The 12,391-nt window shown below is 47.3% G+C and overlaps 1 protein-coding gene across 1 annotated transcript in view; it reads left to right on the forward strand.

Annotated features, from left to right (window-relative positions):
• The window catches only part of ALMS1 (ALMS1 centrosome and basal body associated protein), a 108,740-nt gene that overhangs the window by 68,481 nt on the left and 27,868 nt on the right, over window positions 1-12,391 (forward strand). The window contains exons 11-13 of the mRNA XM_063135695.1: window positions 4,137-4,254; window positions 8,448-8,684; window positions 11,978-12,222. Coding sequence (XP_062991765.1) covers window positions 4,137-4,254; window positions 8,448-8,684; window positions 11,978-12,222 — 600 coding nt within the window. The remainder of the gene's footprint in view (window positions 1-4,136; window positions 4,255-8,447; window positions 8,685-11,977; window positions 12,223-12,391) is intronic.

The following is a 12,391-nucleotide window of genomic DNA, read 5'->3' on the forward strand; positions in this document are numbered from 1 at the left end:
AATAAAAAGGTTTTCAGCTGGCGATGGAAAGAAAACAATGTAGGTGCCAAGCAAACCTATCTGGGGAGCTCGTTCCACAACTGGGGTGGCACAGCAGAGAAGGCCCTCCTCCTAGTAGCCACCTGCCTCACTTCCTTCGGCAGGGGCTCACGGAGAAAGACCCCTGTGGATGATCTTAAGATCCAGGCAGGCACATATGGGAGGAGGCGTTCCTTCAAATAACCTGGCCCCAAACTGTTTAGGGCTTTGAATGTTAATACCAGCACTTTGAATCGGGCCCGGACCTGGACTGGCAGCCAACGAAGTTGCAGAAGGACTGGCGTGATATGATCTCGCCGGCCAGTCCCTGTTAGTAGATGGGCTGCCCTGTTTTGTACCAGCTGAAGTTTCCTAGAAATCGAGAGTTGTTTAATCTAACCCATGGCGGCCAGTTTCGGACAACATGGTGCAACTCCATTGGGGGTTATGTATTCACAGTGGCTGCATGTGCCAGGCACACACTGCAGCTCATCATGGGTTAAATAACCCACGGAGAGCCCAGTGTGTCATACGAACCAGGTCAATGACTGGGTGGGACCTGTTGGGCTCTAAGGCTGCTAAGTGTTTAGGCCTTGCTGTCCAGTTGATGTACCAGGGGCTATATTAGGCTGCTAAGTGCCTTCCTTTTCTTTTCAAAGGGATATTATCCCCTGCCTGACACCCCCTACCCCACCTTTCCCTGTTGTTTCTGCCAGTTGCCAGCCACGCTGTGGGTTTTCTGGAAAAATTTCCAGTGCAAATTAGGATCATTTGCTTAGGACCATTTGCACAGGAAAAGTTTCAGTTTGTATCAGGAAATTTTCCCATGTAAATCAGGTTCATTCGCGTAGGAGGTTTTTCACTATTCATTGGGAAATGTCCTGCTGTCCTAGAACAGGCGTCTGGCAACTTGTAGGCCAAAGCCTCTGGAGGGCCACAACTCCCATTATCCCTCAGCATCGGCTATTCTAGCTAGAGCTGATGGGAGCTGTAGGCCAAGCCTATACTGGCTGCCAATACGCTTCCGGTCGGAATTCAAGGTGTTGGTAATGACTTTTAAAGCCCTAAATGGCTTGGGACCTCGATACTTGAGGGAGCGCCTCTCCCTATATATGCCTGCCCGAGATTTGAGATCTGTTGGAGGAGCCCTTCTCCGTGCCCCACCAATGCAAGACATACGCTATGGTGGGATGTGGGAGAGGGCTTCCTCTGTGGTGGCCCCCCCGGCTGCGGAATGCCCTCCCCCTGGAGGCCCGACTGGCTCTAGCACTGGCTTCATTTTGGCTCCAGGTTAAGACATGGCTTTCAAACAGAGCCTTCGATGGCTGAATTCACCAAGCCTGTACATAGTTTTAATTGGTTTTACTGTTGTAAAATTCTGTACTGGTTTTAGCTTATTAATGGTTTGATTTGTTTTTAGCTGTGAATATTTATTGTTTTATATTGTTTGTGTGATTTTATCTGTATGCCGCCCTGAGATCCTTGTGATATATAGGGTGGGATACAAATGTCTTAATAATTAAATAAAACAAATAATAAGCCATCTAGAGGCCACAAATTGCCCACCTCTGCCCCAGAGAGATCTAATTTAGCATGTTTATTTTACTTGTGTTTAGTAAACAACAAAGCTAAAGACGTGCCTCATGTTAACTTTTTTGTCCCAATACACTACAGGTATTTCACCTGAATTGTTTGATGGGGGGAAAATAGGGTGCAATGCCATGCATGTTTTGCATGTTGTGATCCATATTTGAATGCCATTTTTTGATCAGAAGGCGGAGTACAAATAAAATAACTAGGGCTGCAACCCTATGCATGTTTTTAGCAGAAAACAGTTCTACAACTCCCAGCATTCCTGAGCTAGGATTTATTAGTGTGTCAGCAGTTTTCACTACCTTTGGGGGTGGGGTGGGGTGTTCCCTTAAATTTAAACCATGCAAGGGAAGTACATGTTAATGTCTTTAAATTTTTACAAGGATTCCAATAAAAAAAAATGAGTATAATATAAAATTTAACTGAGTCTGGGTAAGTGACTTGTTCAAGACTCGGCGTAACTGTAAGTTTAAATATCAGTTTGAACTCCTGGATTTCAGTCCAGTACTAGCCCTCTTCAGGCATTTAAAAAATTAGTTACAATAATACGTGAGGAGGGAGAACAAGAATGATCACGCTAGCCATCCCACGGATTTATTTATTTATTTATTACATTTATGTACCACCCCATAGCCAAAGCTCTCTGGGCGGTTTACAAAAGTTAAAAACAGTAAACATTTAAAAAGTATACAAAATTTTAAACCATCAAAAACATAAAAACAACAGTATAAAAACAACAGTATCCATTTAAAACAAAAGTTCTGGGGTCCGTTGAAAGACAAACTTAGCATTGTTAAATGCTGTTAAATGCCTGGGAGAAGAGAAAAGTCTTGACCTGGCGCCGAAAAGATAACAATGTTGGCACCAGGCGAGCCTCATCGGGGAGATCATTCCACAGTCGGGGGGCCACCACCGAAAAGGCCCTCTCCCGTGTTGCCATCCTCCGAGCTTCCTTCGGAGTAGGCACTCGGAGGAGGACCTTAGCTGTTGAGTGCAGTGTACAGGTAGGTTCATGTCGGGAGAGGCGTTCCATCAGGTATTGTGGTCCCAAGCCGTTTAGGGCTTTATAGGTTAAAACTAGGGCTGTGCTCCGCTTCGGTTCTTAGAACCGATAGCGGAGCGGCCTGATTCGCCTCCAACAAAGGCAGAGAAGGATTGGGTTGGGGGAGCTGTGGATTGATCCTTTGCCTTGATCCGGAGCTCCGAAAAAAAGGTAAGTGGAGGGAGGGGGGCTTATCTGGCACCACTGCAGTCCGTGCAGCACTGGTGGCAGAGCCAGGTAAGGGGGCGGGAGGGGAGGGGGGCTTACCTGCCTCCGTCGCGGTCCGGCGGCAGCTTCAACTGAGGCCGAGGCCTCAGTTGAAGCCGCTGTCAGACCGCGGTGGAGGCAGGTAAGTGCTGAGGAGGGAGGGGGCGTTATCTGGCAGTGGCGCTGCAGTTCATGCGGCGACGGCGGAACCAGGTAAGGGGGGAGGGGGGCTTACCTGCCTCCGTCGCGGTCCGGGGGCAGCTTCAACTGAGGCCTCGGCCTCAGTTGAAGCCGCTGTCAGACCGCGGTGGAGGCAGGTAAGTGCTGAGGAGGGAGGGGGCGTTATCTGGCAGTGGCGCTGCAGTTCATGCGGCGACGGCGGAACCAGGTAAGGGGGGAGGGGGGCTTACCTGCCTCCGTCGCGGTCCGGCGGCAGCTTCAACTGAGGCTGAGGCCTCAGTTGAAGCTGCCGCCAGAACGCGATGGAGGCAGATGAGGGGGGAGGGGGCGTTATAGGCGTTTGATTTTCAATGCAAGTCTATGTGGGGGGGGGGGAACACGGAGCTCCGATCCGGATCCAGAGCCCCGCAGCGGATCGGAGCAGAGCATAGGTGGATCAACGCGGGGTGGAACGGACCCGATCCGGAAGTTGTGGATCGGGATCCAGCGGATCGGGGGGGGGGGGGTTGTCCGTGCACAGCCCTAGTTAAAACCAGCACCTTGAATTGGGCTCAGAAACGTATAGGCAGCCAATGCAAGCGGGCCAGAATCGGTGTTATATGTTCAAACCTCCTTGTTCCAGTTATCAATCTGGCCGCTGCATTTTGCACAAGCTGCAGCTTCCGAACCTTCTTCAAAGGCTGCCCCACGAAGAGGGCATTGCAGTAATAGCCTCCATGGATAGAAGAGATTCCCAGTTCAGACATTTGCCCTGGCCGTGGGGTGGGGGGGCATGAGAGTGAGGGATGGGGGAGCGAAGCTAGCATGTGTGTCCTTGTCCTCCCTCCTCGTGGGTTGTTGCAATGAAGTTTCAGAATGCTTGAAATGGGCTACTGTCTCCACTCAATCTGACAGAATCTGATGTATTTTGTAATATGTAGAATAGCTGGTGGGCATCTGTTCTGAAAGGTTAACTAGAAGATTTTTCAGAGCTAAGGTGGAGTAATACATGAGCGGGGAACGGGGAGACTGACTGACTGACTGGATTCTCAAAGAGTGACAAATTAACTTGCAGTCCTCTGAGACCCTTATGCACTTTCCTGCTTCTTTCCTTTAGGCGACCGACTCTTTCATTTCATCAGATTCCTTTTCTACCATCAGCAGTTCCCGAGGACCAAGCTCAGCTCTCAGTAACAAGCGGAGCACGCGCATGTTAAACAAGGCCGTGCAGGCAGGTGAGCAGCTCTGGGTACAAAATCCACCTCCGAGTAGCAGGCGCTCTTTATCTTTTTGTTGAGTTCTTCTTCAGAGTCTGATGTACGATTCTAGTCAGCCAGGTGTGTTCACAGAGCTTTCTGTGCCTGTACATCCTTACAGCTCAGATCCTTTCTCAAAAGGATAGCAAGTTGAACTCAAAGGGATTGGCACTTCACTTGTCTGTGCTAGCTTCTTCGATATCAGCAGGCAGTTCCTTTGTTCCTACTGTGGGTTTTCTTAACTCTGGCCTCCTAATAAATCTTGGTCAGAGAACTTGTTTGTTCCGTGGGGTGTTTTTCCCACTTGCAAGGACAGCCGAAAACTTTGGCACTACTACTTCAGATGGGTTAAGGCCGAATCTCCCGAGAGTTTTGCTTCCTGTTTGATGAGGTGTAGTTTCCTCTCTCTCTCTCTCTCTCTCTCTCTCTCTCTCTCTCTCTCTCTCTGTCCTGTGATGTCTGTTCTGGGGCAAGACCTGTACAAAACTGGAAGCAAATTATACAGCTGCACAGTAGCCTCACCTGTTTAAGCTAAGCCAAGCACAATTGCCAATTAGTTGCAAGCCTATGTACTGTGAACAGGAGAAGAAAAAGGGGATGTTTTAGGAGCTGGAAGGCACCTTAGAGGGCACCAATTTCAGTCTTTTACTCTAAGGTGTAGGATGTAGGGATCTAAGTATTCCACACTGCGTAATAAAAGCATGGAGTTTGGCACTTCACATGGAATCTAGTATTGTTGGAGTCTCGTTTTTGTCTCGTTTAAAGTAAATGTCAATCCCTTATGGCCATAGAGGTTGGGTTACTTTGGTGCAGAACATAGGAGTCACTTAAGACGTGGGAATTGTCCTTAGCTCAGTGGTAGAGCATCTGCTTTGCATGCAGAACGTCCCAGGTTCAGATCCTGGGATGTCCAGGTAAGGCTAGAAAAACTCCTGTCTGAAACCTTGGAGAGACAGCTGTTGGGCTACATCAACCAATGGTCTGACAGTATACGGTCGCTTCTGATGTTCTTATGAGAAAATTGCTACGTGGGAGGCATAAAAACCGTATCTAGACCATTGCTTCTGATTATTTTCCCAAGTGCACATGGATTTCATTATGTATGGCCCTTGGCACTGCGTAATGATGCTTGAGCATCATTCCCCCCCACCCCCGATCCCCAAGGAAGGAGATTTCACAGTCTATCTCTTCCTTTGCTGTACAAGTTGTGTAGTGGTTATCAGGATACGTTTGTCGGCCTGACAGGGTGCTATCTTAAAGGCTCAGAAACCAAGAGGAAAGTAAAAAAAAGAAGAAGCCAGATTTTGCTTCAGTGCTCATTTTAATGCCTCATATTTATTTCATTTTAATACCTTATATTTATTTACAAAATGTATAAACTGCTCTATATTTTAAAAATATTCCTGAACGGTAAACAGTAAAGAAAAAAAAAATACTAAAACACAAAATAATAAAAATATTTAAAATCAAGTTATGCCAATAAAGCCATGGCTGTTCATTCAGGAAAAGCTTATTTAAATAAAAACGTTATTCGCTGAGAACAAAACAACGTTGACGCCTGCCTGACATCGACTGGAAGGGAATGCCACAGGGAGGGAGCAAGGACACTAAAATCTCATCTCCAAGCGGATGCGAAACAGTAGGCTCCAGCACCGAATGCTGAGTCAAAGTGGGCTGATTCAGACCAGATGGGTCCAGTCCCAAAGCGGGTCAGAACTGGGTCAAAGGGAATCCGAGTTCTTCGGCCCCAATCAGGGCAGCCCCCTGCCTGCGCGAGCCCCCTGCTCCTTACCTGGATCCGTTGGGAGTGCCTGCAGACGTCACCGTCTCCCCCCGAAATAAAACATTGTATTAATGGTGGCCATAAGGCCATCATATACGCAATGCTACAGGCGTAAATGGCTGGTGGGTGGGTGAGGCGATTCGGATGTCCGCAGCTCGCTTCGGCTCCATAGTCCGAAGTGGGTTGGATTGGGTCTGAATTGGGCCGAGGACAATTTGGAGGCTCAGAATCAAGGTCAAGGATCCTGCGCACAGCCCTACTAAACCGTCCTCATGTCAATGAGAAACCACCACGAACATCTCATCCAGTGACTTTAATGACAGTGGAAGCTGATAAGGGACAAGGCAAACTCTAAAATACCTTTGAGAGTTTTTTCACAGGACACAGCTTTGCTAGAATTTTTTAAAAATGCTAGAGTTAAATGCGGCATGTCTGCAGCTGTGATTTGGCATCCACCCATTCATTTGTACAAATGAGTTTCGAATTATGTTAATTACTAATAACAGAAATGGCCGCGTTTGTTATGTGAGCGGAGCGTACTGTTTCCAACATTCTCAATTTCCAGCGAGTGGCCTTCCCTGTTATAAATTAGTTACTATTCTTTCTGCCACACACATTTATTTATTTATTTATTGCCATGCAAACATTCGAGATTGTTTTTCCTTTTTTAATTTATGGGGTTAATGAACTGCTGTCAAAGCCACTGCGTCCAAATAAACTTTTAATTTACACTGGCAGGCCTGTTCTCCCGAATCTCATTCTTCTGCAGTGTTCTAATATTCTGCGCAGGTTTCATTCTAATTTGGACTAGCTGCAGGCTTTTTTCAGAACAGAACAGAAATGTACGAGCTCCAGGTTTTGATGTATACTCAGACCACCCCCACCACTCCCACCCATTTTAATAATTTACTCCAACTTTAAAATGCCATGTCGACCAAAGGAGAACTATACTAATGGCTTTTATGCTCATTTGTCCATGTATTTTATTATAAGTACTTATTAGGTATTATTGCTCTCAGTTGGGCAGACTTCTTGGGGATGAACTGCTAAAGACTGTTGTGCAACAGCTGCGGGGCACTTCCTTATCCAAAGGGCAGGCCATTTATGGCCTATGGACCACGCCCAGCTTCTTAAAACTTTGCCCTTCCTCCTGGGTAAGATGTGGCAGTGGCTGAGTGGTGGCTGGCCGTGGGCCTTGTGCCACCTGTACCTCCAATATCCTGAAAAGGTTCTCCAAAGGAATCTTAACCAACTCATTTGAGATCTGTGGGAGGAGCTGTCCTCTGCGTCTGTCATGCCCCTACTTGAGGAGTCCTCCTCAGAGCAGGAGCTAGAGGACCCAGAAGCCCAGGGTGCCCCAGAAGCTGAAGCCCCAGACCCAAGACCACCATCAGACCCGCAGGAGCCTGAGCCCTCAGGGGAGGTAGTTGCAGGACCAACCCTGCCAGGAGAAAGGGACGGCTGAGCACCCCCCTGACCCCAGAGAGCGACGTCACCTCAAGCGACAGGCGAGTAAGGCTCCTGTGCTGCGGAGTGCTCACTTGCAGAGAAGGTCTCCTCAGGAGTAGCTCTGAAAGGAGAGCTTTGATTGCTGCAGCTGAGCTCAGGGTGGGGCCCAACAGGCTCTGAGCTTAAAAGCCTGCATTTGGAATCAGCCAGCATAGGAACGACTTTGGTCCATCCTGCCTTGTACCTTGTTCCCTGAACCTTGCCTTTGTCTGATACCCTGCTTACGGACCTTTTGGACTGCCTACCGACTCTGCCTGCGGACTGTGCAAAGTACTGACTGTTGATGGTGTTTTGACCTTTGCCTGTTTATTGTGACGACTCCTGTTATCGCCCGACCCTCTTGACGAATTGGCTGCATGTGCTCTGACCTCAGCTTGGATTGATCTTCTCTCTGTGTATACCTGATCTGCACGTAGAGCATCCTGCAGCCCAAGCAGGACCGTGTCCCACCAATCTGAGACATACATTACGGTGGAACATGGGAGAGGGCTTCCTCTGTGGCTGCACCCCGGTTGTGGAGTACCCTCCCCTTGGAGGCCCGACTGGCGCCAACGCTGGCTTCATTTCAGCACCATGTTGAAACGTGGCTTTTTATTAAAGCCTTTGAAGGCTAAATCCTCCAGGGTTGCACATAGTTTTAATTGTTCTTGTAGCTTTTAAACTTTTCTACTGGTTTTAGTGCGTTAATGCATTTAGTGCATTTTTAGCGGCGCATATTTATCGATTCACATTGTTCTGATTTTACCTGTATGCCACCCTGAGATCCCAGTGACACAGGGCGGGATACAAATGTTTTGATAAATAAAGGAAATAAATGTATAAATAAAATAAATCTGCTGCTGCCATCAAAACGTCAGATTCTTTTTCTTTTGCACCCCAGGAGATTTTGAGATAATGAACAGTGCAACTAAGAAGCATACTCGAGACGTTGGCCTGACTTTTCCCACCCCGACATGCAGCAAGGCAAGGCTACGTGGAGACTCCGGGAGCGAAACGGAAGAGGAGTTGGCTCAGCCAGACGGGCTCGCTTTGGAAAGCAAGGGCAAGCAGCAGGGGCAGCCAAGCAGCTTTCTCTCAGGGAAAAGGCCAAGAAGGAATAAGCCCCGGTGGCTGCAAGGTCTCTGAGAAGTACTTGCACGGCACGCTATTGAGGACTTTATCTGTTTGTGCCGTATGGCTATAAAACCTGATAATAAGGAGCACAGAGATGGTGTTGGGTGGTAGATAGGACACGCACAATGAAAAACTGAAGAGATATGTAATCGCCCTCTCCCCCTTCCCTTGTTACCTGCAGGGGAAAGTTGTGGTGTTACAACTTCACCTGTAGCAGATGTCCTTGTCTTAGAATCATGGAATAGTAGAGTTGGAAGGGGCCTGTAAGGCCATTGAGTCCAACCCCCTGCTCAATGCAGGAATCCATTTTCAAGCATCCCTGACAGATGGTTGTCCAGCTGCCTCTTGAAGGCCTCTAGTGTGGGAGAGCCCACAACCTCCCTAGTAAACTGGTTCCATTGTCGCACTGCTCTAACAGTCAGGAAGTTTTCCTGATGTCCAGCCAGAATCTGGCTTCCTATCACTTGAGCCCATGATTCCGTGTCCTGCACTCTGGGAGGATCGAGAAGAGATCCTGGCCCTCCTCTGTGTGACAACCTTTCAAGTCCTTGTATAGTGCTATCCTGTCTCCCCTCAGCCTTCTCTTCTCCAGGCTAAACATGCCCAGTTCTTTCAGTCTCTCCTCATAGGGCTTTTTTTCCAGACCCCTGATCCTCCTGGTTGCCCTCTTACATTTCTATACTGGCCAATAGTCAAAGCTCTCTGGGTAGTTCACCACAATCATAACCATAAAAGACAACATGTTAAAATGCAGTATACAAGTTGAAAAGCACAATGCAACTTAAAATAAAAACCAAAGTATTACCTAGCAAGAATGCAAAGATGGAAAACGCAGTACCCAATTTTAACACATCAGAAACTGAAAGGTCAAGGTCTTCTCCTGGCACTGGAAAAAGTACAACACAAGCACCAGGTGAACATCTCTGGGAAGCTCATTCAAGGGCCACAAAGGAACAGGCCCTGTTCATAGTAGCCATCCATCTCACTTCCTTTGGTGGGAGTTTTTGGAGAAGGTCCTTGGAAGATGATTTGAGCAGTCCCAGCAGGTAAAAATGGGAGGAGAGGATTCTTCAGGTAACCTGGACCCAAGTCATTTAGGGCTTTGAATGTTAATGTAGGGTGACCATATGAAGAGGAGGACAGGGCTCCTATATCTTTAACAGTAATGTAGAACGGAATTTCAGCAGGTGTCAATTGAAGAGGGTGAAATTCCTTCTTCATCACAGCAGTTAAAGCTACACTAGCTATAGTAGAGTGGCCAGATACAAAAGAGGGCAGGGCTTCTGCAGCTTTAACTGTTGTGATGAAGAGGGAATTTCACCCTCTTCAATTGACACCTGCTGAAATTCCCTTTTCTACATTACAGTTAAAGATACAGGAGCCCTGTCCTCCTTTTCATAGGGTCACCCTAGTTAATGCCATCACTTTGAATCAGGATCAGGCCCAGAAATGGACAGGAGCCAGTGCAGATAGAAAAGTCAGTCCTTGTTTGCACTGAAGCAGGCAAACAATGCAAGCAAAAAGGTGTAGCGCAAGAAAAGAGGCACGAGAACATGTTAGAAACATCTAACATCCCTCTAGCAGTTGAGGATAGGCATCAGACAAATGAAAGTGTTAGGAAGGCAGGTGGCTGCTACTTTGCATTTGCTTCTGCTCATCTCTTATCTGTACACTCACTTGCTGTTAAGGCTTTTAGAAGACGTTTTGCTGCCCCCAGGTGGGCTGAGTTGTTTAATCCAAGAATTAACTCTCAATGTCTGCTGACATTCAAGAGATACCTAGGCTCACTGTTTAATTAGCGCCCCCCACCCACCCACCCCGCCCAAACCCTGTTGCTTGTTTGTTTATTTGTAGTATTTATACACCGCCGTATAGCCAAACAGGGTTCTAGAACAGCTTACAAAGATGCGTAGCTCAACAGTCCCTGATTGTACAGTTTGCAGTCCATACTTATGTGATACCCACGGAATGCTGGACAGGGAGGGAAATGGTTTTTAAATAGGGTGACCCTATGGAAAGGAGGACAGGGCTCCTGTATCTTTTAACAGCTGTATTGAAAAGGGAATTTCAGCAGGTGTCATTTGTATATATATATGGAGAACCTGGTGAAATTTCCTCTTCATCACAACTGTTAAAGCTGCAGGTGCCCTGCCCTCTTTTAAATCTGGTCACTCTAGTATAGCTCCTGCAGCTTTAACTGTGGTGATGAAGAGGGAATTTCACCAGGTTCTCCATATATACAAATGACACCTGCTGAAATTCCCTTTTCAATACAGCTGTTAAAAGATACAGGAGCCCTGTCCTCCTTTTCATAGGGTCACCCTATTTTAAAGCCTATTTACTCGGACAGCTTGCACAGTCAGGCTGGCCCTGCAGAGTTCCTGGTTCGCATGTCACGTTAAACAAACCTTGGGTGGAGATTTTGTGGTTTGTTTAGCTGCTTCTAGAGGGAACGATCAAACAGTGCGCATTAGCAAACCGGCTCATTTATGAGAAGCCAAAATTATTTGGAATTCTGGCTTATTGTAAGTCCAGTCCCCTGCTTAAATGCAAAATAAAATAAAATGGGGAGATGGGGCAGGGGAATTTCGGGTATAAGGGAAGCCTTTCAATAGATTTTAATTCGAAAATCTCGCATGCACATCTTTCAAGTTAGACTCTCTTTTGGGGATTGTTTGAACAAAGAAAACAAATACTTAAACATAAAGCAAGCACAATTAGGACACATTGATATAATGCATAATAAGTAGTGAATTGTTAAAATGTTTTGTCTCTTCAAGACCACCTCATGTTCAACCAGAATCTTTGCAAAGACCAGATCAGGTTACAAAACACTCACTGCATACAATGTTGGCTTTCTAGGGCTGTTTCCCGTGTTCTTCCCACTCTCCATTTCCTTCACTCTTTGTTCTCTGTCATCTTTATACCTGGTAAATCACTTGAGCCTTTGAATTTGGACACAAGAATGTGTTATGCAGGTTACGTCTGTAGCTGCGGTGTGCATAAGCCTACTCGAGCGTAGGCGTAGCTGCAGAGGCCAGCCCCTGTTCCAGCCTTTCTCAACCTGGGGCGCTCCAGATGTGTTGGACTGCATCTCCCAGAATGCCCCAGCCAGCAGAGCTGGCTGGGGCATTCTGGGAGCTGTAGTCCAACACATCTGGAGCGCCCCAGGTTGAGAAAGGCTGCTTTACACGCTGGTCTTTGTAAATAAACGGTCCGCACAAGCAACGGACCTTTCAGACTACATTCGTTTTTTCTTAAGAAGCCTTTCTCTTTTCTAACTCAACCTTCCCCCAGGAATTTCCTGGTTTGTTCCGACGGAGGATTTAAAATCTTACTCTGAGAAACGGCACGGATCCAGCTGTATTCCTGATCCTGGTCCCTCCTGGTTTGAACCATTGCCCAGCAGAAAGCCGTGGCGAGAGCCGCTCCGGGAGAAGAACTGGCAAGAGGATCACGGTGGCCTCCAGGTGCGTCTGGCGGCTCCAGCCAGAGACGTTGAAAATAAGCCACCCTCACCTTTTGTGAAAATGACTCTGCAGGTAAAACCCAGGCTCTGCTTTTGGGCTGCTTGTCTGGCTTTTGCTGTTCAGTTGTGTGGATGTCATAGAATCATAGAATAGTAGAGTTGGAAGGGGCCTGTAAGGCCATCGAATTTAACCACCTATTAGTTTAATACAGTGGTTCCCAAACTTCTTCAGGTCACCGCCC

The sequence above is a fragment of the Elgaria multicarinata genome, chromosome 10 (assembly GCF_023053635.1).
Source record: "Elgaria multicarinata webbii isolate HBS135686 ecotype San Diego chromosome 10, rElgMul1.1.pri, whole genome shotgun sequence".
NCBI lineage: Eukaryota > Metazoa > Chordata > Lepidosauria > Squamata > Anguidae > Elgaria > Elgaria multicarinata.